Source organism: Colletes latitarsis, chromosome 1, assembly GCF_051014445.1.
Source record: "Colletes latitarsis isolate SP2378_abdomen chromosome 1, iyColLati1, whole genome shotgun sequence".
NCBI classification, from domain to species: domain Eukaryota; kingdom Metazoa; phylum Arthropoda; class Insecta; order Hymenoptera; family Colletidae; genus Colletes; species Colletes latitarsis.
The window spans coordinates 39589034-39612469 of NC_135134.1; the positions used below are offsets into that span (position 1 = coordinate 39589034).

The following is a 23436-nucleotide window of genomic DNA, read 5'->3' on the forward strand; positions in this document are numbered from 1 at the left end:
GCCAATTTATTTTAAACAGATATTTCATAATGATTTAATATTAGTAATAGCTTATTACATATTCAATATTACTTGAGGGATATTTACTGTATAACTTCTCTAAAGTCTATGTCAAATATATTAATTGGGTCCTTTTTTGACAATTACATTTATAGATATAATAAATAATTATATTAAAGATACCTTTAGAAAAAATAACATCAACTTGTTTAAAACAATTGTAACATTCTTGAGGACACTACCACAAACAAATATGTTCATTTTCAATATTGTAACAGTAATTACTAAAATGGTAAATAAATATTTATAATTAATTTTCGAATGATATGGCAGTATCATCGTACAATTGATCGATGTTTTTAACAAGCTTTTAAACTACCCAAATAACTTTGTTAACATCTGTGTGTAATAAATATGTGAGAATACATTATAATTGTGGAAACAACAACATAAAATAATTATTCCCTACAGTCAGAATTACGACATCTATATACAAAGACTATTAACTGATAATTTTGTTATTTAAAATAAAAACAGAATTTCCATGAATATCAGATAAATTAGTATTGCATTTTCCAGAATTAGAATCTCGTCAAACGTTATACGATTTTTTATTGTAACATTTAAGATCGACAATTTCAGGAAGACGAGTCTAAGAATTTTGCAATATAGAAATTTATAGAATTATCAGGCTAATAGGAAGTCACTTTATTTAAGCAAGGATATCCACACTGCCTGTGGCCTATACTTGACCTCTCATGTAATTGTCGGTCTCTTACCACCGTCTCTTGTCTCAAACGAAGGACGACACTTGTTGCTCAACGATAATCCCTTCCACTTGTCAACACAATGTAACCGACATGGTTTGCATGCAAATACCAAAGTTCATCTTGAACAATTAAGCAGACCCATTAGTGATTACTACTATTATGTTTGTGATGGTTGAAGACTTCATATAAAATTGGATGTTGCATATATGGGTATTAAAGTAAATTATTAGCTTCTATAATATTTTTTGTTAAATATTTATTATGAATCCACTTGAATAGGGATCGATCATCCATTCTTTCCATATAAGTGCTTCTTTCCTTGCTTCCTTTATGCTGAATCAAGCAAGTGATCCGAGTTATATCTAAAAATTACTAAGAGATAGAAAAAGCTGTATAGGGAAAGTTTTTATAAATATAATTATGCATTCTAAAAATTCGAATCTACCTCCTTTTACTGGGTGTCAATTCTCGAAATATTCTACGTAAACAAATATTAGGGTAATGACTCAATACTTCGTGAGGTAACTCACATGTTTCAGAAATCTCTTGAAACATTCAAAAAAGGAAACATTACTGTATAACCCAACCATTAATTTACTATTATCTGTTCATAAACACGGTGACTACAACAGTCTCTTTAAGAGGTTCTCTTACATCCTTGAATGAGAGTTCTAACAATAAGTATAGAAGCATGTATGTTTTAAAGCGACATCGTTGTTTCTGAAGTGCTCTTCCTGTTAACCGACTGATTCTTCCGCCTTCTTGAGTTTTGCTGACCCGGTTTCTAGATATTCTTGGGTCAAGTACGGTTCTCAACCGATCTGATCTGTTTTGCACCTTGTATAGCAAAAAAATTTAGATAACGCGAACCAACGACGATTACTGTTATTCGGGGATTAATTTTCGAGGCAAAGAGTTTAGCGAATAAGAAGTTTCGTTCGTGGGAAATTGATTCGTAAAATAATCTCCACCGATTCGTAAGTTGGACATTTCTATCCCTTCCAAATAGAGGATCCACTGTAATCCACTGTACCATGCTACAATACAGTGATGAATATTAAAATGAACTTCAGACGTGATTCGTAAGTTGAAGCGTGAAAGATAACACTTGAAACATGATACGAGTTGAACGAAATTCGACGCCAGTTGGTGTTGAATTTTACCTCCGCTATACGATAAATGAACATGGAAACCTGGAGTGACGTTCATCTTAAGAATCATTGTTTTACGTGATTTTATCAAATATTTATCTATTATGTAGGTGAAAAATAAATTATAAACGCACTAAGTTTGAAACAGACGTAGCATTCGTTTTAAAAAAATTCATGAAAATTACTAAATTGTTTGAAATATTTAAAGCATCTTCTTAAAAAACTGCATCGATATCATTTAACCGTTTTAGAGATACAGCATTTCCCACGTGCGTAGGATACCACGATAAAGCGTTCTAAGTGATAAGATTTTAGCAACACCACCCTAATAGCTTCGAAGGCAAACGTAAATCCATTCTAGCGAGACAGAGGTCTCTTAACAATAATATCCGTTAGGAAGTTCCTCTTCCGCTCGAGGGAATGGCCCCTCGGCTATCGGTGCACCGACTGCAAATTCCGAAGTTTATTACCACTGTCGGTTGATGGTTTCCTGGAAAATGTAAATCTAGCAACCTGCTAAAGGCACGGGCCACCGTAATTGTACACACGCGTACGGACACCTCCGTGCACACTCGACGTTATCTCTAATCCTATCTGGACACGACTTTGGGTCACACACCAAGTTTGACTAAATATGCCGTCTGTAAATAAATTTAAACATGACGTTTCATGGATTTAATGATTTAATATTTTTTCGAATTCATAATGAGTAAACTGTCGATATCGTTTAATTACAAAAGATGAGAATTGATAGTATTATTAAGTATTCCTACCCAGATGCCACTTTGGATCAAATACTAAGTTTGACTAAATGTGACACCTGTAAATAAATTTAAACAGTAACGATGTTTCATGAATTTAATGATTTAACATTTTACGAACTTATAATGAGTAAACTGTCGATATCGTTTGATTACAAAAGATGACAATTGATAGTATTATTAAGTATTCCTACCCAGATGCCACTTTGGATCAAATACTAAGTTTGACTAAATGTGACACCTGTAAATAAATTTAAACAGTAACGACGTTTCATGAATTTAATGATTTAACATTTTTTCCGAATATATTGTAAATAAACTGACGATGTCATTGAATTATAAAATACGTGAATCGATAATATTACTGAATTATAAAATACATAAATTAATAATGTTATTAAATAGTAAAATAGATGAAATGCAATTGCTTTTCTACGTTAGATTCTACGTTAAATTATAATGATAATTTATTAAATTCTAAAATACATCAAATATTGTTACGTAAATTTATTTATAGACTCTACAGGTACTGAAACATGTCAGGGATCGTCGTTTCGAATAGCGAATTATAAATTCGTCCCACGTTGCGTATTATATCATGATATTAAATATTGTCTGTATTTCAAATTAATCTAATGAAGTTACATTGAACATTGGGGTACGTTTACAAATGCTTCTGATATTGATTGATCTATTGTCTAACGCTTGTTTTTTTAAATAAATCTAAGTCTGAGAGATGTTTGAGATTGTTTGATATTGTCTGAAACATTCTCTTATCTGGCAGACATTTATTGAATAAAAAAAAAATGTCTTACTTTGGCTGAATAATATTCAGTAAATCCGTATATTAAATGAGTGTTCGTTATTTCTTAGTTTAAATACTTAATCGTAATTTTTTTAACACATTATAAATTATTGAATTATCATGTGCTCTTCTCAAGAAAATAAACAAATTGTGTATAGAAACAGTTTGGTAGAATCTGTTGTAAGAGCTGAATTTTATGATTAAAAATACCCAAAAACTGTTTTTGTCTAACAAAATATTACAACTAATTGTTAAATAAAGAATATAGTTTTTATTTAAATTGTTAATATAATTCTTTATATTCCTGGGTTGATAAGAAATCTTGAAATAAGAGAATACACTAATAATGAATAAAATTTTATTATTGTGCAATTTAGAAAACTATGTTGAGAATAAAAATTTGAAAAAATTTCAAATTTTAATTTATACTATATAATAGTTTTTCGATCTGTTTATAAAATTTTATTTTTTATTTATATATAATATATTAGACAAAATGCATAGCAACAAATGTACTAAACACGAGTTTATAAATTATACCAGTTTAAGTATCGCAATACTTTCAGAAAAGCATGATTGTTTCAAATAAATTATGAGTATACCCAATCGTTTCATATATTCAGAACTAAATTTTGCTTATACTCAGTAATAACAAAATCAAGTTTGCATTTAGTATAAGTCGATTTAGGCGAGTTTAGACAATTTTGCTCTACTTATCGAGGTGCTGCGTGTTCTATACATCTGCATATTCCTTTATTTAGAGCAGGACCATTTCACTCAAATTCATCAGGCCTCTGTACCGTGATTAATTCAAACAAAGCTGATTTATTTGAATTAATGAGTGTATTCAACCGAAACGTAACATGTCTCGAATAAACTTTCGTCAGTGGCTGAATAAACGCGCACACTAATTGAATACGCGCCCTCTGAACCGCTTCAGCGGTAAACTGGGTTCTTTTGGCTATATTCGATTTAATGGATTCGTCTAATGCAAAATGCGTGCAAAATCGCGGCTATTATTTGGGAAAGAATTATTCGCTAAATCTCTGTTTCGAATCTGATTATTGTTTTGTGCGTGAATTCCTCTTTCTTGCTGGTCAATTTTACCTGTTTATATATTATTACAGATAGATATTAAAATATTTTAGCAAATAGATCGTAGAGCTTCTAAGTTCATCAGAGTACATACAATATACACTTATATTTTCTTAAAATGGATTCTTTATTTATTTCATTTTCTTAAAGCGCGTGATTTTAGATATAATAACCATCAATTGTTTGATGGAGGCTTCGTTAAGAAATTAGTAATAAAATTATTGTTAAAAATTATTAATAGAATTTGTCCACCTACACGAATTTTTCCCTCGAAAGTTCGTAGGATTTCGGGGGTATTTGTATTCACCAAAAATGATTGTAATTGACTCCCGCAACTGAAAATAATTTTTCCAGAATGATCTGAAACTTTTCAATTTCGTCGAAAGATTTAGACACCTACCCCCTGTCGATTTTTCTTACAAATTTGTTTTTCATTATTAATAAATTTGTTTGACACTGTATGGAAATATTGTTTAATAATTTTCTGTAGATATCCATGAGCTCTACTTGACCACTAAATTTTAATTAAATCCATTGACTATTGTAAGAGTTATGGCTGTTTCAAAATGTGACCACTTTTATGGAATTTTTTCTAACTTTACGGTGTTAAGGAACAACTTTTCGAATATTTTTGGAAGTTCTACATATTCTTGACTAAAATACGCGTTGTTTGCATTTTGAAACATTAAAATCGTCCAATCCGTTCAGGAGTTATGACATTTTAAAGATCGCATGAAATTTCAGTGAAACATGTCAATCCGTAATCAGACATTAGATTTTCGGTAAGGAATTTTTTTCTCGTAACTGAGTAGGAATTCGGAGATATGTCTCTAGACCAAAAATGATTGTAATTAACACCCGCAATTGAAAATAATTTTTCCAGAACGTTTTGAAACAATTTTTTTTCGCCAATAAATTCCTCCACCAAATGAATTTTTTCCTTGAAACTGGGTAGGATTTCGGAGGTATATCTATTGACCATAAATGGTTGTAATTGACCCCTACAACCGAAAATAATTTTTTCGGAACGATTTGAAAAAATTGTTTTTCACCGAAAAATTTAGGCACCTACCCCCTTGTCGATTTTTCTTAAAAATTCGTTTTTCATTTCTAATAATTTTGTTTGACGCCCTACAGAAAAGTTGTCTAATACTTTTTTGTAGGTACCCATGAGCTCTACTTCAGAAAAAAGTTTTATTGAAATACATTCACAATTGTAGGAGTTATGGCTGTTTGAAAATTGGACCATTTTTATAGGGTTTTTCTCATTTTGCGGAGTCAAGGACCAACTTTTCGAATATTTTTGCGATTTGTACATATTTTCCACTAAAATACGCGTAGTTTGCTTTTTTAAACATTAAAATCCTTCAATCCGTTCAGAAGTTATGATGTTTTAAAGATTTGTATGAAAATTCGGGCAGGCATTTCTGGCCAGAAATGATATTTTCGGTAAGGAATTTTTTTCTTGAAAATGCGTAGGAATCCGGGGGTATGTGTAATGACCAAAAATGATTGTAATCGACCCTTGCAACCGAAAATAATTTTTTTAGAACGATTTGAAATTTTTTAATTTAATTTTTTAATAACTTTTGAACGAAGCTTCAGTCAAGAAATTTATATTTTTGATTTTCGTTTTATTTTGGCCTCTAGAATCTCCCATTAAAATTTTTCTCAGGGGTGGCGGAACACCCTGTATAGCATTATTGGGACAGGTACTCGAAAGCTTTTGAGACATTAATAATTAAAGTTTCAGTATTCTGTAAAAATACAATTTTAGTGCTTCTTCTATCGAGTTGGTCTTTGGCGTCAGGTTTTCTTCTCTTTCAATATAGATAAATTTTAAACAGAATTTTAGATTTTAAATAGAGGTACAATTCACACATTGAGGTGCTAATTAACTTTAAAATAAAATATCTTTATTCATAAAAAGAAAAAAAAATAGAAAATGGTACTGTATATAGGATATTATATATATGTAATAAATTGATAAATCGAATGTGGAGTGGAATTATAAATAAATTTTAAATAGTAAAATTCTCACATGAAAATGCTATGATTAACTTTAAAATAAAATATCATTAATTATAAGATTAGAAACAGAAAATAGTCCCCATGTACAGAACAAGTACACCGAAAACTAAAAATAAAAACTCATTTTAAAACTACTCATATTAACCTATGAATTGCATTATTTATAGTAATTCCATTGACCAAATATTATTTCCGTTTCGAGTTACTTTACTCTGTATCACTATCGTTCGTGTCCTCGACTTCGGGCTAAAACTAATGATAGAAGTTCGCCAATGTAGTTTATTCAGATCTCGAGGCCATTCATTGTGTATATTTAAAAGAATGTTTCTTTCGCGGAGTATTATAGCCACTTTGCAGTTTTAAGGAACTGCGTTCGCGGAAACGTCCTGTGGAGACTCGCTTTTCTCTAGTTTGTCCGCTCGTATCTGCAACGCGAAGTTTCGTAGAACGTAGACCGCAAAAATTATACCCATGACGCCAGAAAAAGTGAATAATGCATCTTGCTAAATTCATAGAAGACCAGCGAAACTACGAAGGGTACGTTTTTCTCTTGTTCTCCGCAGGTGCATTCTCAAAGTAAACTAACATTTGAAATAACTTAAATCCTCGAGTTCCTTGAAAATGAGAAACGATTACTCTAGCGTTTGACCAGTTGTTCCCACAAATATTATGTTTTAACTCCACCGTACTCTTTGATCTTTGGAAACGGTTTCCAAACGTTTTCAATTTTTCTGCACACGGGTTACCATTCCATACGATGAAGGAAATTTGTTCAATTACTGCGAAGTTAAATAAACGAATTTTTTTCTTGTTTGCATCGCGCACACCGATACGTTCATTCGCTTGAGAATCGATTGTCTGTTCATCAATAGTTCTCCGAACTATTAAAACGGCTATGTCAAAGTGCCATTAATAGCAGCGAAATCGTTGTTATTATTGGCAATGTTGGATAACGCGTTGCTTTAACTCAATCTTGCTTACAATGCGAGTTATCGACGGCGTAGTAAATATGCACAGTTTGCAGCGAACATGAGTGTAACGTTAAAGGGTAATAATCCCTAAATGGTACTAGTCGCAATCAATAGGCTCACCTTAAATAATTGCACAATTATGTGTTGTGCGAAAAATTACTTCATTGAATAATTACACGATCGTTGGTGTATTCGTTTCAGAGATTTAAAAATTAACTTCAATTCTTCTATGTTTACTCTTTCTCACTCTGTAAGGAAACAATTTTGATGATAAAAAGTTTTAAAACACACTTGTCTAAACCTGGTTATTTTATGATTGTCAAAAAGAACTTTTTGGATTTTGCAATTTCTTAGATTTTTTACTATTCATAATTTGTTAAAATTTTGTAAAATAATTTAAATAAATGAGAAATAAATTTCATACAAAAAAGTTAAATAGATAAAATGGAATCTTATTCATTGCATGCTTAAATAGATATGTTTTACTTAATTTATGAAAATATTGTTTCGTTTAAATAATTATTTTCTTCAAGTAAGATAGTATTATGATGTATTTTTTTATTATTAATATTGTTTACTGATTATTGAATCTAAACTTAATAGTTAACGAGGTAGTTCGACGAAAATTAGCGAAAACCGAAAGTAATGAAATTTTGTGGTTAATAAAAATGTCACCGTTTCGAGTATCAAACGTATTCGACCTTCGGTAAACTGCTTGTTATCCGGATTCCCTGGCACAGCGCCAACGGGAACAACCCTTAACGCGTGTCGTGCCATGAAACAAGCAGTCGGCCATGAACTGAATTATTAAATCGTGTCATGTATCGTTACACGAGTCGCGAATAATTGTTTCGATCGTTTTCACCTCGTTCCAGCCACAACGGTCGACATGTGTTCAATCTTAACCCCAAACCAGTGACGACAGAAAGAGCATCTACTCATTGTCAATGTCAAAACTACAAAAGTCGAGCACCGTATGCATTTAAGTGTGTCAACGTTGAATTAATTATTAGGGAAGGATAGAAAATAATTAAATTTAGAAATAAAGTTTCTATTCTGATTCAACTAGTTCCTTCTATTTATGAAATTTTTAATTCAAAACGAACATTTCTACTCCAAATTTGAGTCATCTTCAGATTGACAAAAAATTTTAATATAGAAAAGTACGACGTGGAAAAATTGTAAACACGAACTATATGCTCTAAGAGTATAGATGTAAAAATGATTCTTGAAGAAGAACTGTTCTATATACAGGGTGTTCGGCCACCCCTGGGAAAAATTTTAATGGGAGATTCTAGAGGCCAAAATAAGACGAAAATAAAGAATATCAATTTCTTGACTGAGACTTCATTAAAAATTTATTAAAAAATTAAATTAAAAAGTTTCAAATCACTCACAGAAAAATTTTTTTCGGTTGCGGGGGTCAATTTCAATCATTTTTAGTGAATACATATACCCTCGAAATCCTACGCATTTTCGAGAAAAAAATTAATTACTGAAAATGTAATGTCTGACCATAACAGTCTGTTACCCTGAAAATTGAAAAGTTTCAAATCGTTTTGGAAAAATTATTTTCGGTTACGGGGGTCAATTATAATCATTTTTGGTGAATAAACTTACCCCCGTATTCCTACCCACTTCCTAGAAAAAAATTCAGTACGGGCGGAACTTTAAACGTTAATAACTTTTTAACGAAGCTTCCATAAACAAATTAGTATGCTTGATTTTCGTCTTATTTTGGTCTCTAGAATCTCTCATTAAAATTTTAAAAACACCATGTATGTCACGTTCCTATCATTCACTATAAGATCCAGTATTAAGCAATGCAGTACTTCTTTGTTGAGAATGAAAAATTGAATTGATTAATACATTAAAAAATACTGAATGCCATACGAAGGAAAACATTATTTTAGAATAATAATATGTCATTGATTTACTAGAAATATTTACATTTAAATATCTTTTAAACTAATGGTTTTTCGTCGTAACTAATTGCATCAAATTATGCTTCCCTCGAAGCCATTTAATTCTTCTCTGAAGTATTTTTCTGTGTCGTCGACGGAGTTGAAGATATTTTTATGAACAGAGTTTGTGAGACACATTGTATCTACCATAGTTTACTAGTGTTAAATATTTTAGAAAGTGATTCTACAGATCAAATAAAATTAAAAGAAAGGTGATCATTTAAATAATATTGTATTTCATAATGCACATAAAAAAACGAGTACTAGATTATTTCATATTACTATTAGGACACCCTGTATATAAATAGAATGCATGCAATTGAAAGTGTATACAATTCCTTTTGAAATCATAAAATGGAAATTTTGTTATGGATCAATATGATTTCATCTCAAATTATCCGCCATTAATAACAACATATTATATTGCAAAAGATATTCTGAACACGTAAACAAATAATACAGTTACATTTGTACAAGAAATTTATAAATTTTGCAAATCAATCGTAAATATATTTTTCGTAATTACTGAGGGCGCGAATTTAGCAAGGGTCAAAAGTGACCCGGCTGGTTCTTCGACTATTAAACGATGCCACGATTGTGTTAATCAACGGTGGTTGTATTTTTTGTGTAAATTAAAGACACCGCGGAACAAATTGCACCGTTTCCCCGAGAATATTTAACCGTTCGTCCCGTGTGGGCCTGTTTTCATCGCGCGTACGTCGAAACTGGCAGGAACACTGTTTGCACTGCAAATAGAAGTCGCGTGTACGCTTGTTTTTTTGCCTCCTGGATATCGAATCCGGAGACGACGATCAGCGTGGCTATGCTGTTGATGTTGCCACTACATCGGAACAGAAGGAAACAAAAAAATAATAGTGTTTATCTGGTCGAGTTTACGCAGTGGGACGTACAGATTAAAAAAAAATGACAGGTGCCGCATATGTTGTCCCCGTCGAGAAGAAATGACAATTATCGATTTCACGGGGCGTCGCTTAAAAATATTGCGGACGTAAATGGGATTCGCACTCTCGTACTTACTAATAATTGCATGCGATTTATGGGGGAAAAATATACTCTCGAAACATCAAAACAATTTGCGATAATACTTTTATTATATTGTCTGTCTCTTTACTTTTAATAGGTTCGTCGAGAAATGAGAAAATTGCAAACATTTGTAGATTATTTCACATTTTATACAAACAAGACCACCGAGAATTTATTTGACTCGATCCTATACGTAAACACAGTAGAAAATGTTTTTAGGGTTCTCTAAATAGTTGTATGAATTTTTTTGTATTGTTTTCGTGAGTGGAACACCCTGTAAACACCAGAAAATATTTAACAGATGTACATTTATATTGGGTATTGCATACATTTGTGTTCTATAGGTTAATGTGTTACCATCTACGGTAATGATCCTTAAAATGAACCCCAAACGTGATTCGTAACTTGAACATTTCTATACAGTGCTGTCAATGCTATAGAACTGTCTTTAATTTCTTGTGTTACGGTAAAGATTCTTAAAAGGAACTCTTACATGATTCGTAAATTGAACCTCTTGTCCAAAGCCAATAGCGTAAATCCTATGAAATTAGAATAGTTAAATCCTACACGAATGTCATTATTATTGAACGTATAAACTTTTCAAACTATTAATTTGTCGAGGAATGACAAATTTTTCACTTCATCGATACTATCTAAAAAATTGATAAATTATTCTAGGTACAAATAATACAAAAGAATTTTTTAAAATTGAGACTGTGTTTTTCCTCGAACATATGGCATATAGAAAAAGAAATTAACATTAATAATAAGTGATAAAAAAAGTAATAATGATACAACGTTACGAAATATTAACGTAAGTCTCAGTTTCCATATTTTATTGTGTTATACATCTTTTAAATAGTCGTTGAATATTCATTCGAAGCGTATACATTTTCGTGCAAACGTAAGTTACTCGAGTACGTTGTGTAACGTAATATTACAAGCACTCTCGCAGATTTCCATGTCTTTCCGTAGCAATTGATATTATCACTGTCGAACAATTTAATACTTTCAGAAAAGTCACTTGCAAAATGTCGAAACGAAAACTTCAAGTCTGAGTAACAAAGCGAGGAAGGCTTCGGGGCACGTAACTTTACACTGTTACTAAGAATTTTAACATCGACAATGTTTTTTCCATCGTCAGGCGAAACAATTTTTCGAACGTCTGCAAATAATTTTTCTTTTGCTGTTAAAAATTTATAAACCTCGATTGATTCAACTTTGATCGGTGGAAATTTTAATTCAATTATTCGGAATTCAATTCTCAATCGAGAAGTAACGCCGTTCAGTTAAAGTTCACCACTGTTTAACCTCTGTTCAAATTAGTTTATTCGTGGTTAGGTACGTGCATTTCTGCGAGCATAGTTTAGGAACTTTACTGAAAACGACGTAACAAGTGTGCACTAAAGTAATTGGCTAGAACAGTCGACCCTGGTGTGCAATAATTAGAACTATAAATTGTATTGCACGAGTTAAAATCTTAAGTTAAGGTACTTGGTATGTTAATTTAAGAAATTCTGCATAGTTTTGGAGGTATAAAGTATTTTTTATTCTTATGTTTCTATTTAAATTAATTTCTAGTATCCAAATATACCCATTTGTGTAATACAATTTCTATTCCTAATTATGACACTATAGAGACTGAATAATTGCAAATAAAAATTATATTGTTTTGTTAAATTTTAATTCAAGGTCTTCGGTATGTCAATTTGAGAAATTTTGCATAATTTGGGAGCTATAAAGTACTTTCTATTTTTTTGTTTCCATCTGAATTCATTTCCAGTACCTACATACACCCATTTGTGTAATAAAATGTCTACTTTAATTATGATACTATGAAGATTGAATAATTACAAATAGAAATTATATTGCACGAATTAAATTTTAATTTCAGGGCTTTGGTGTGTCAATTTGAGAAATTCTGTATAATTTGGGAGCTATAAAATATTTTTTACCCTTTTGTTTCTATCTGAATTAATTTCTAGTACCTAAGTATACCCATTTGTATATCTTCAAAACTCGTTCTAAGAATTTAAAGCGAAGAGCGGCCGCATTCGACCATGTGTTGCCGACGTTCTCGATGGCCAGCCGGAAAACATTGCACGCATAACCTCAAATGCGGCTACTTTTCATACTGAGCGCTTAGAATGTGTTCTGCGCCGCCTGCGGGGGGCAGACTCGCTGCCAAAATCTCCCGCGTGCACTGTGCAAGCACATTGCAGCATCGCAAATACATCCCAATACGTTCGTGTGGACTCCTCACTCGAAAGAAGAAGCAATATTCTACGAAACAAAAATGATTGCTTGGTCCTATCCCATTCTGTTCACTATACTTTGCCTTATTTACTTAGAGCAAGTACATTCTCAACATCCACTGTAGCCATATATTTTAACATACAGGGTGTTCGGTCACCCCTGAGAAAAATTTTAATACAGGATTCTAGAGGCCAAAATAAGACGAAAATCACGTATACCAATTTGCTGATGGAGGTATCGTTAAAAAGTTATTAACAATTAATTTCAAAAATTTCAAATTGTTCTGGAAAAATTATTTTCGGTTGCGGGAGTCAATTACAATCATTTTTGGTGAATACACATACTTTCGAAATCCTAACCACTTTCGAGAAAAAAATTCGAGTAAGTACTGAAAGTTTTGGGTGAAAAAAAAAGACTTTCGAATCGTCTTGGAAAAATTATTTTTAGTTGCACGGGTCAATTGCAAGCCTTTTTGGTTAACAAACATACCCCCGAAATCCTACCCAGTTTCGAGAAAAAAATTCCTTACCGAAAATATAATTTCTGGCCGGAAATGTTTGCCCGAATTTTCATGCGAATCTTTAAAACGTCATAACTTCTGAACGGATTGGACGATTTTAATGTTTAAAAAAGCAAACTACGCACATTTTGGTGGAGAATATGTGCAAATCGCAAAAATATGCGAAAAGTTGGTCCTTGACTCCGCAAAATGACAAAAACCCCATAAAAATGGTCTAATATTCAAACAGCCATAACTCCTACAATTGTGAATATATTTCAATGAAACTTTTTTCTGAAGTAAAGCTCATGGGTACCTACAAAAAAGTATTAGACAACTTTTCTGTAGGGCGTCAAACAAAATTATTAGAAATGAAAAATGAATTTTTAAGAAAAATCGACAGGGGGTAGGTGCCTAAATTTTTTGGTGCAAAATAATTTTTTCGAATTGTTCTGAAAAAATTATTTTCGGTTGCACGGGTCAATTACAACCATTTATGGTGAATAGATATACCTCCGAAATCCTACCCAGTTTCAAGGAAAAAATTCATTTGGTGGAGGAATTTATCGGCGCAAAAAAATTGTTTCAAATCGTTCTGGAAAAAATATTTTTAGTTGCTTGGGTCAATTTTAATCATTTATGGTCAAGAGACATATCTCCAAATTCTTACTCAGTTTCGAGAAAAAAATTCCTTACTGAAAATCTGATGTCTGACTATGCATTGACATGTTTCACTGAAATTTCATGCGTATGTTTAAAACATCATAATTCCTGAACGGATTGGACGATTTTAATGTTTCAAAATGCAAACAATGCGTATTTTAGTCAAGAATATGTAGAAATTCTAAGTATATTGGAAAAATTGTTCTTTAACACCATAAAGTTAGAAAAACCCCATAAAAGTGGTCCCATTTTGAAACAGCCATAACTCTTACAATAGTCAATGGATTTAATTAAAATTTAGTGGTTAAGTAGAACTCATGGATACCTACAAAGAAGTATTAAACAATATTTCCGTACAGTGTCTAACAAATTTATTAAAAATGAAAAAGGAATTTTTAAGAAAAATCGATGCCTAAATCTTTCGACAAAATTGAAAAGTTTCAGATTATTCTGGAAAAATTATTTTCAGTTGCGGAGGTCAATTACAATCATTTTTGGTGAATAGACATACCTCCGAAATCTTGCGTATTTTCGAGAAAAAAATTCAGTACTGTCGGAACTTTAAACGTTAACTGTTTAACGAAGCTTTCATCAACAAATTAGTATTCTTGATTTTCGTCTTATTTTGACCTCTAAAATCCCCCATTAAATTTTTTCCCAGAGGTGGCTGAACACCCTGTATATTTAGAAACGTAAGGTAAAAAATAAGGTATTTATTTCAATTTGTATTAAAATAAAGTATTTACAGAATTTATAGTAGAAATTTTAGTAGTATCTGTTTGTTATACTTTGTCTTATTTATTTGGAGCAAGTACATTCTCAACATCCACTGTAACCATATATTTTAACACATATTTAGAAACATAAGATCAAAAATAAAGTATTTTAAATAAATTTATTTCAATCTGTATTAAAATAAAGTATTTATAGTATTTATTGTATTATAAAATAAAGTATATCACCATCAGTCGTTTAGGCGTTCTAAGATAAACGTTGCTATGGATGTAAGTTTGGAAAAACATATCCTCGAGATTTTTCATCATACATATTTGCAACTGAATTAAAGTTATTTTGGAACATTTTCGAAATGCAAAACTATTTTCACGAATGGATCGCATGTCGCCTAAGATGCACAAGGGTTTACGCGAGAAGAAGGCTAGTGGGCATTCCCACTCTAGTACCTGTCTACCACCGCACACATTGGCCATAGTTGGGCGAATAAAGTAGTAGACTAGAATGGGGATGTCCAACGTAGTCTTCTCTTCGCTCGAGCACAGTACTCTCGCCGTTTCGAGCAGGAAAGCGTCGTCGCCGAGCCGATCGCCATTTTTAATCACCGTCCAAATTACTGAGACTTTGCATCGTATAACATTTCGACTTAACTAGTTACAAACTGTCCGCGAAATTTAATCGTCCGCATAGACAGCGAGATGAGAGTCGAAAGAAAAAAAAATGAAAACCGAAGGGACGAGGGAATAGTTATAAATTTAACGCGATATATCTCGACGCATTCCAAGCGCGCGGGGGCAGGGGGGAATATGAAAAGTTTCCTCGCTTATTACAAAGTTCCACGATCATCCGACTTTCCGCTCGCGTCTATATTTCGCGCGATTGTCTCCGCTAGTTATGCCCGAGAGAAAACCGGTTACCCCCGCTGGCAGAAGGACGTTTAATGAGTTCGTTTCATTGTAAAATGTTTGTGCAACTTCTCGTAGTCTTATTCATCGACGACGTCGTAATCCGCTTCGGGTCAACCGTGTCGAAGGGGCAGCCAGCGCCCGACACCCTCTCCTTGCCCCTCTGAATTCCGTACAAAGACCTTCGCGAAGATTATTGGTCACGATATTCAAGCTTCGTATAAAAATTCGTCGAACAAAGGAGCTAGAAACTCTCGAACGCTGGACTGTATGTGAATTTATAATTTTAATAATCTCCACGATTACTTATAAAACAGTACTAAATGTTGGTTTGACAACTATGGAATTGCGGATTTCACTGATACGTAGCTTTAGTTGAAGTAGCTTTTAGTTATTGTTGCCTGATAATACTTTAATCGTCGTTCAGAGAGAAGATTTAATCGATCGATCGTGTAGTTTTTTTTTTACCACGCAACCAAACCATCAACTCAAATGTGTACATTTAACGACTAACCAAACTGTATAATGCAATTGAAGAAAAGCGACCAAAATTGATAAATCGTAAGGGTATTGTGTTCCACCATGACAATGCACATCTTTGGCCACTCAGCAAAAATTATTGGAACTTGGTTGGGATGTGTTGCCAAATCCACCATAGTCCTGACCTTGCACCGTCACATTATCATTTCTTTCGTTGCAAAATTTCTTCAATGGTAAAAATTTCAATAATGATGATACCAAATCACACTCGACTCAGTTTTTTGTCGATAAAAACCAGAACTTTTATGAACATGGAATCCATCTTTAAAAAAATTGATGATGAATGAATGAATTATGATGTTGCCTGAAAGATGGCAAAAGATCATTGTTAAAAATGAACAGTACATTACTAACTAAAGTTATTTCGTTCCATGAAAAAACAGTCTTTAATTTTATTAAAAAAATCCGCAATTACTTAGTTGATAACCAATATAAATGTTATGTAACGGCTATGATAACTTGTTTGAGACCCCTACATTTTCAGCAGACACGGCTAACGTATGATCGTAAAAACAGCAGTCATTCCACGAGCCATATTTCGTGATTTTATCAGACAGTAAAGGGTTTAAATTCGTGCGACGCGAGCATAAAATCCGCATGCTAGAACAAACGGGGTCTTGGAACTCGAGGCTGGCGAATCGTCGGTAAACATTTCGTAAACGGAACCGTGGACGTCATCCAGAAACTTCGTGTTTCTCCACTTTGTTCGAATTTTTCTCTCTAATATTCGTCCATGCAAAATATTGACACAATAGCCGCCGTCGCGACACTGTCCGACGTGCATTTATCAAAAGCCTTTGTCGCCGACGGACAAAGATGTTCTTACGTTGCGCGAAGCTCGTAAATCGTATGCTCCTAAGTCATCGGGTGGGTTGCGTAACAATCGTGCCACCCGCTTTTCATTTAACACTAAACCTACCGACGCTCGATGTATAGCTATCATGACCGGTCAAATGACTTTCTTTTTCACTTTTAGAGGATAACGTAAGCCTAATGTTTGTATTATGTGTATAAAATGACGTGGTTTGAAGTTTATTTGTAAGATAGTTCCAGAGAAAAGCATTATTTACGAAGAAATGATGCTTAGTAGTTACGTAGACATCCTGTATACGAATTTAAATTAATTTTCAATTAAATAAGCAATTTATAATCCAGTTTTATCGTACACCGATCGTATGATCGACAGGAATTGCTGATACTTCTTTGGGTGCATAGAGTTAAAGGAAATTTCGAAATAAACATAAAAAACAGCATAGATAAGTATAGTTGTTATATTCATTAGATAGAGGATGAAGAGCCCTTTAAAACGAGCGTTCGTTCAAGTCGATAGCGTAATCAGTTCCGGAGATATAAGACTTCGAAGCGTTTGTTTACTTTCTATTGTATACGTCGCGAGGTCATTGACCTCCTTAGAAATCTAGGTCACTCGATCTCACTCCTCTAATACGCCACTATTTCAGTTGTAACGGGGATTTTTATCGTTCTTCTAACTGTTACAAAATGAAAACAAATGCATAAACAATAACAGTTGATATGTTCATCGGATAGAGGGTGAAAAGCCCTTTAAAATGAGTGTTCATTCAAGTCGATCGCGTGGTTAACGAAATCAAAAAATTACCCCTTCATTCAAATTACGATATCTCCAAAACGGAAAGTCGGATCGTAATTAACCAAAACCCACTTCAAAGAGGAAGCTTCACCGCTTCTAAAGGTAGCTCAATTATGGACAAAACACTAGTAGTTTTAGAGCTGTACGCGTTTTAAAGCTTTAGTGTTTCTAATACATCTTAATAGATTTTTGTAAGACGGACAATGGAATTTAAAAAATTACTTCATTTAAATTACGATATCTCCAAAACGGAAAGTCGAATCGACATAAACCAAAAACCATTTCAAAGAGAAAACTATTGCCAGTAGAAGCTTTAGTTTCTAACAGTGACTCAATTAAGAAGAAACACTCGTTGTTTCGGAACTGCACGCGTGTAAAGTTTGACTATCTTTAATACACGTTGTTAGTCTATTTAAAATTAGTGAAAAGGAAAAATGGTACGTAGAAATAGTAGGGGAGGTTTTTTCTTTGAATTAAAGTTTTTCAAATTAATTTCTTCCACTCATTTGAACTTGTTTCATAAGATATGGTTGCCCCAAATGAATTTGAGAACGATTTCGATAAAAGTAAGCTTTTTTATTTGCATTTTTATATTTACAAATTTTTAATCGTATCTAAGCTTCCCTGCACGTGAGAACTCACAATTTAAACGAGAATTTTAGTTAAGTTATAACGAGGAAACAAATAATAATATAGATAGCAAGATGAATTTAATATTCGACGATCGACGTGACATTTCGTGCTAGTCACGCTTTGGTTTCGCGTTAAACATAATTATTCATGATGCAATTACACTTAAATTATGAAATTCAATATTTATGAATCAAAATAATGATATTCGTAGCGAAGGTTACCGTTCTTTGATATAAATATACTCTGATATGTGTAAATTCGTCCTTACATCGAAACTTGATATTTTGTTGCAGAAATACAGATCGAGTAAATTCCTCTAATTTGGAAAATGCACCGTTAAAATAAAACATCGAATTAAAGGAAGCCCTCGAAACAGTAAAGTCATTTCCGTGACTCTTTAATTCGACGGTGAAAACAGTAAATTACTTCCATCCAAGATGTTTTGTTCGGCGCCAGTCGTTTCGTGGAGAGCGACGGAGGGTTGAAACATTCGGAGGGTAGTTTTACTCCACAAACTCGGTGCTTTCATTCCAAAGAGTATGTGTGTCCTCGATTCTTAGCTTCCTTACAATCTACGAATTTCGAATGCAATTCACGGGCGGTTCCTTTTAGAGCAGGCCATATGTTTATAGCAAGTTCTCTTAGCGTTTCCTAAATAGCATTCTAGATCAGGGCTTTCCAAACTTTTTCTAACTTCGTGCCTCTAGTAAAAAATATTACTCGACCAAACCTTACTGATTTTTATAAAACTTTGCACACGTAAATAAACAGTGCATCGAGAAATATTGCACCCCTATCTTTTTGTATCATATTTATATTCAGTATGTGAAAACTACCCTCAAAATTGTGAATAACCTGTTTAATTCACGCCATTCAAATCACGAGCTAAAAGATTCCGTCAATTTGGTTGTAAGAACTTACTGAAATTACATGACATTTTGTCAATTAATTTGTAAAATTCTATGCATTATTAAATGAACCTCTATGCTGAAGAGGAATTTTATTTTTTTTATTGTACTCAAATCAACATATACGTTTTGAACTGACAAATATTGGCCATCTAGATACCAACTTCGACTGAATATAAATTATTGATGGATGTTTTGTGGTTTTATATAAAAGAACCATTCTTATCCATGAATGAATTCTTTCTATCATCAGTTCACATAGTGAAATACACAAAGTCCTGTAAAGTCACCAAGGATCTCTGAGTCTGTAACAATTTATAACATTTAATCAAAGTATTACAGTTGTTCGCAGTGAAAGGGCTCTTCAATCTCATTAAATTCCTCGAACAGAGAGTCATTAATAGTAATTATCTTCTGAAAACGAATTATTCACAGAAGAAATTGTCTTCTCGGAGCCAGCAACGTAAGCCCTTCCTGTAATTTTCAAATTCAATTCTGACGTTGAAATATTGAACAGTTGACTTACAGGCGAGCACTAACGTTTCCAATTTTGTTGCACGCTAATTACTTTTGATCTTTCTAATCAAAGAGGGGTAAAATTTTATTCGAATAACAAATAATTGATAAGACAGAACTAATTTATTTTTTATAAATTTGTCGACATATTGTCTGGATCAGTATATTACTCGTTTCTGTTTCTAAACTTGAGAACTTTAAATGTTTTGCAAATTACGTGATGGTTGTTTCGTGTACCTTCAATTAGGCAACTCCATGTGAACAGTATTCTGTGAAACGTGTGTCATTTAATATCACTTTCATTCATCAGCTAAGGCATGGAAAGCAGACACGAATTGTATAAAAGCAAGGTTACCGAAATAATGGAAATGCGACTCGTTACGCTGAAACGACCAAAATGAATTATTATTGCCCGTATTTATCCATCTCTGTTCGTTGTCACGAACTACACGTTGTTTAACGAGCGGCGCCGAGGAATGATTAAAAACTGTCGATGCGTGTGTACAAAACGTGTTTTGCGTTTGAAATTGCCTCGCTCGCCACGTAAATTGTACACCCACTGGATCGAATAAAAATTTCGAAACAATAATATGGCCTTGTGCATCGATTAAAAAATTCGTGTCATTGAGACAAACATTTTTTTACACCCTGTACATAGTCTATATCAGATTCATTTTTGTTACTTACATTTACACTATTTTACGTGATATACGAAATTATTACTCAATGGTTTTATATTATAGGAAACATTTATTTTTAATAAAATATTGTGAACAAAGATACTTAATTTTGTTCAAATTTGCAAATGAATTTAAATTATGGAATTATTAGTCTCAGTTATTCTGAGACTAATAATATTCTGTTAATAGAAACAACGAATGGTTCTGTTGCATATATTTTAAACTTTGTAAGTGCAAAATAATTGATAACAAACACCAATTAATATTATTAATATATTACTAACGTACTTACCCTGTTTTAAAATCGCTGATATTTGTTTAATAGACGGGTCGAGGTACGTCTTAACGTTGAAACCAAGTCGAGTCAATGTATCTTCGAGGTTCGCGCAGTCCTTGTTCGAACCCGTTCTTGGCGCCATTTTCGTGAAGTTGACGTGGTTGAAGATTATCGCGAGTCCTCTTCTCTTATGATTCATTTTGTACACTTCAGAGTTTGGTGCTACTGAACTTAAAAACAAAATGCTAAGTTATTTTCAAATAAAACAGAACGCTAAATTATTTTCAAGTATTATACTTCCTACACAGAATCCTCATCAACAAAAGAACAAATCAAATTAAATTCGTTTTGTTTAAATATTTTCTCACGATAGTTTAGGTTTCGTGAAATTCTGAAAATACATTTTTACGTTTCATTTGAAGAAATTCTATAAATTTACAATATAATAATCTTTTACTCGTTAGATAGAAGTTTACTATTTTTCTTTGTAGTTTCCCTCTGCTTTAATACATTTTTTATACATATATTTTCTAGTTAAGCATAATGGACTGATTATTGATAATATTGATAATATTATTCATCAAAATAATAATAATGTTCTTATCAGTGACTAATAATACTCATAGGGACTCATTTAAGGTTTTCAAATAATCGACTGTAATTTTTGAATAAATTTCAATTGCTCGAACATAAATCTGGGCTATAAGGTGGGCGAGTCGACTCGATAAAAGCACATTTTTAGCTTTTGCAACAAGAGCCGCGAACTGGTGCATTATCGCGAAAGAATCGCGAGCCTTCAGCGAGATTGCCTCGTCTTTTTTCTTTGATGAATGGACGCAGTTTTCGCAGTGGTTTAGCGTAATATTCGTCGTTAAAGGGCCATTGTTTCGTCCTCAGTCGCAATCGACTTTGAAATTTTTAGTTTCGTAGCTTTTATAGAGTAGTGAAAACACTTTACTGCGTTCGACTCATTATTTCTTTTCAACGAAAGTAATCCCATCGTAATTTCCAGCATTTGGATTATCAGTATCCTAATTTGCACCATGTTTATTTATTTGTTAATTGTAATGTGTATATTTTTTTATATAGTAAATGTAATACGTAAATAAACTGATACATTTATTAATTCTTTACATTGATGCATACACATTGCAATAAAAGCATTTCGCTCAACACTGTGTGTGCCATTATTTACAAGAAATAAATCTCCAATCGTTTCTCTTTCTATATTTTCTCTCACGCATTGTATAAAACCAGTCATCTGTTTTTCGTTTCTTCTTTTTTGCGAATTTCTTTTTCACTTTCGATACAAATAACGACAAATGCATGGTTCGTAATATGTTAAAATCGAATTGAAAAAGTTTAAATCCCCAGTCTGGCGCTCTTTCGTTCGAATAAACTCCTGTATACAAACGTGTTAGTAACATTTCAATATTGGATATTCTCGATGCTTATCTATATCGATTCATATGAATATTACATTAGGAGTTATGAAATATGATACACAAACAAAGGCTCTGAAATATCGATGGCTCAAATGCGTGGTATTTTTCACGGTTTTTTACCGAAGCACCGATTCTTTTAAAATCACGTTTGGTATTCTCCCTTTCGATTTGTTTAAATATTCCTATCGCTAAAACAATTTACCGCGCGTTGTTGTGGCTCGTATTTTGCAAACGAATGGTATTTAAATGGAGATTCATATTCCCTATGTAAATTTCACCTTGCAATTACATCATTTTTCTTTCAACGCGATCGTACGCGCCTAATATCAGAGTCGTTGTACGTCGAATCGCCAACGAAAGGGAGACATTTAATTATTTAAATTTTACAATACAGAAATAAAAATAAGAAATTTGTAACAGGATAATGTGGAAGTTAATTTTATTAATATGTGTCTATTATATATGTATATTGAATATCAACAAAAATATCATTAAAATTAGAAATAGGTTTACCTATTTAAATACCACAAATATCATGCCTAAATTAAATAGAAAAAATAGAAATTATTTTTACTCGTTAAAATTCAGGAGCTTTAGATTTATTTTCTTTAACATCCAATCTTGAGAATTTTGTTAGCTGCATATACAGGGTGTCCGGTCACATCTGGGAAAATTTTTAATGGGAGATTCTTGAGGCCAAAATAAGACGAAAATCAAGAATACTAATTCGTTGATTGAGGCTTCGTTAAAAAGTTATTGAAAGATTTCCTGTCACACAGTATATTTTCGGTAAAGAATTTTTTTCTCGAAAGTAAACAGGATTTCAGGGGTATGTGTATTCACCAAAAATAATTGTAATTGACCCGTGCAACCGAAAATAATTTTTTCGGAACGATTTGAAAAAATTGTTTTGCACCAAAAAATTTAGGCACCTACCCCCTGTCGATTTTTCTTAAAAATTCGTTTTTCATTTTTAATAATTTTGTTTGATGCCCTACACAAAAGTTGTCTAATACTTTTTCGTAGGTACCCATGAGCTCTACTTCAGAAAAAAATTTCATTGAAATATATTCACAATTGTAGGAGTGATGGCTGTTTGAAAATTAGACCATTTTTATAGGGTTTTTCTCATTTTACGGGTTCAAGGACCAACTTTTCGAATATTTTTGCGATTTGTACAT

The 23436-nt window shown here is 32.6% G+C and overlaps 2 protein-coding genes across 4 annotated transcripts in view; one reads left to right on the forward strand and one right to left on the reverse strand.

Annotated features, from left to right (window-relative positions):
• Nucleotides 1-23436, forward strand: part of LOC143351796 (alkaline phosphatase) — a 391261-nt gene that overhangs the window by 238962 nt on the left and 128863 nt on the right. The gene's annotated exons all lie outside the window — the stretch shown is intronic.
• Nucleotides 1-23436, reverse strand: part of LOC143351847 (caspase-1-like) — a 223517-nt gene that overhangs the window by 81679 nt on the left and 118402 nt on the right. For all 3 annotated transcript variants that reach the window (XM_076783895.1, XM_076783878.1, XM_076783886.1), the window contains exon 3: nucleotides 20826-21040. In XM_076783895.1, coding sequence (XP_076640010.1) covers nucleotides 20826-21040 — 215 coding nt within the window. The remainder of the gene's footprint in view (nucleotides 1-20825; nucleotides 21041-23436) is intronic.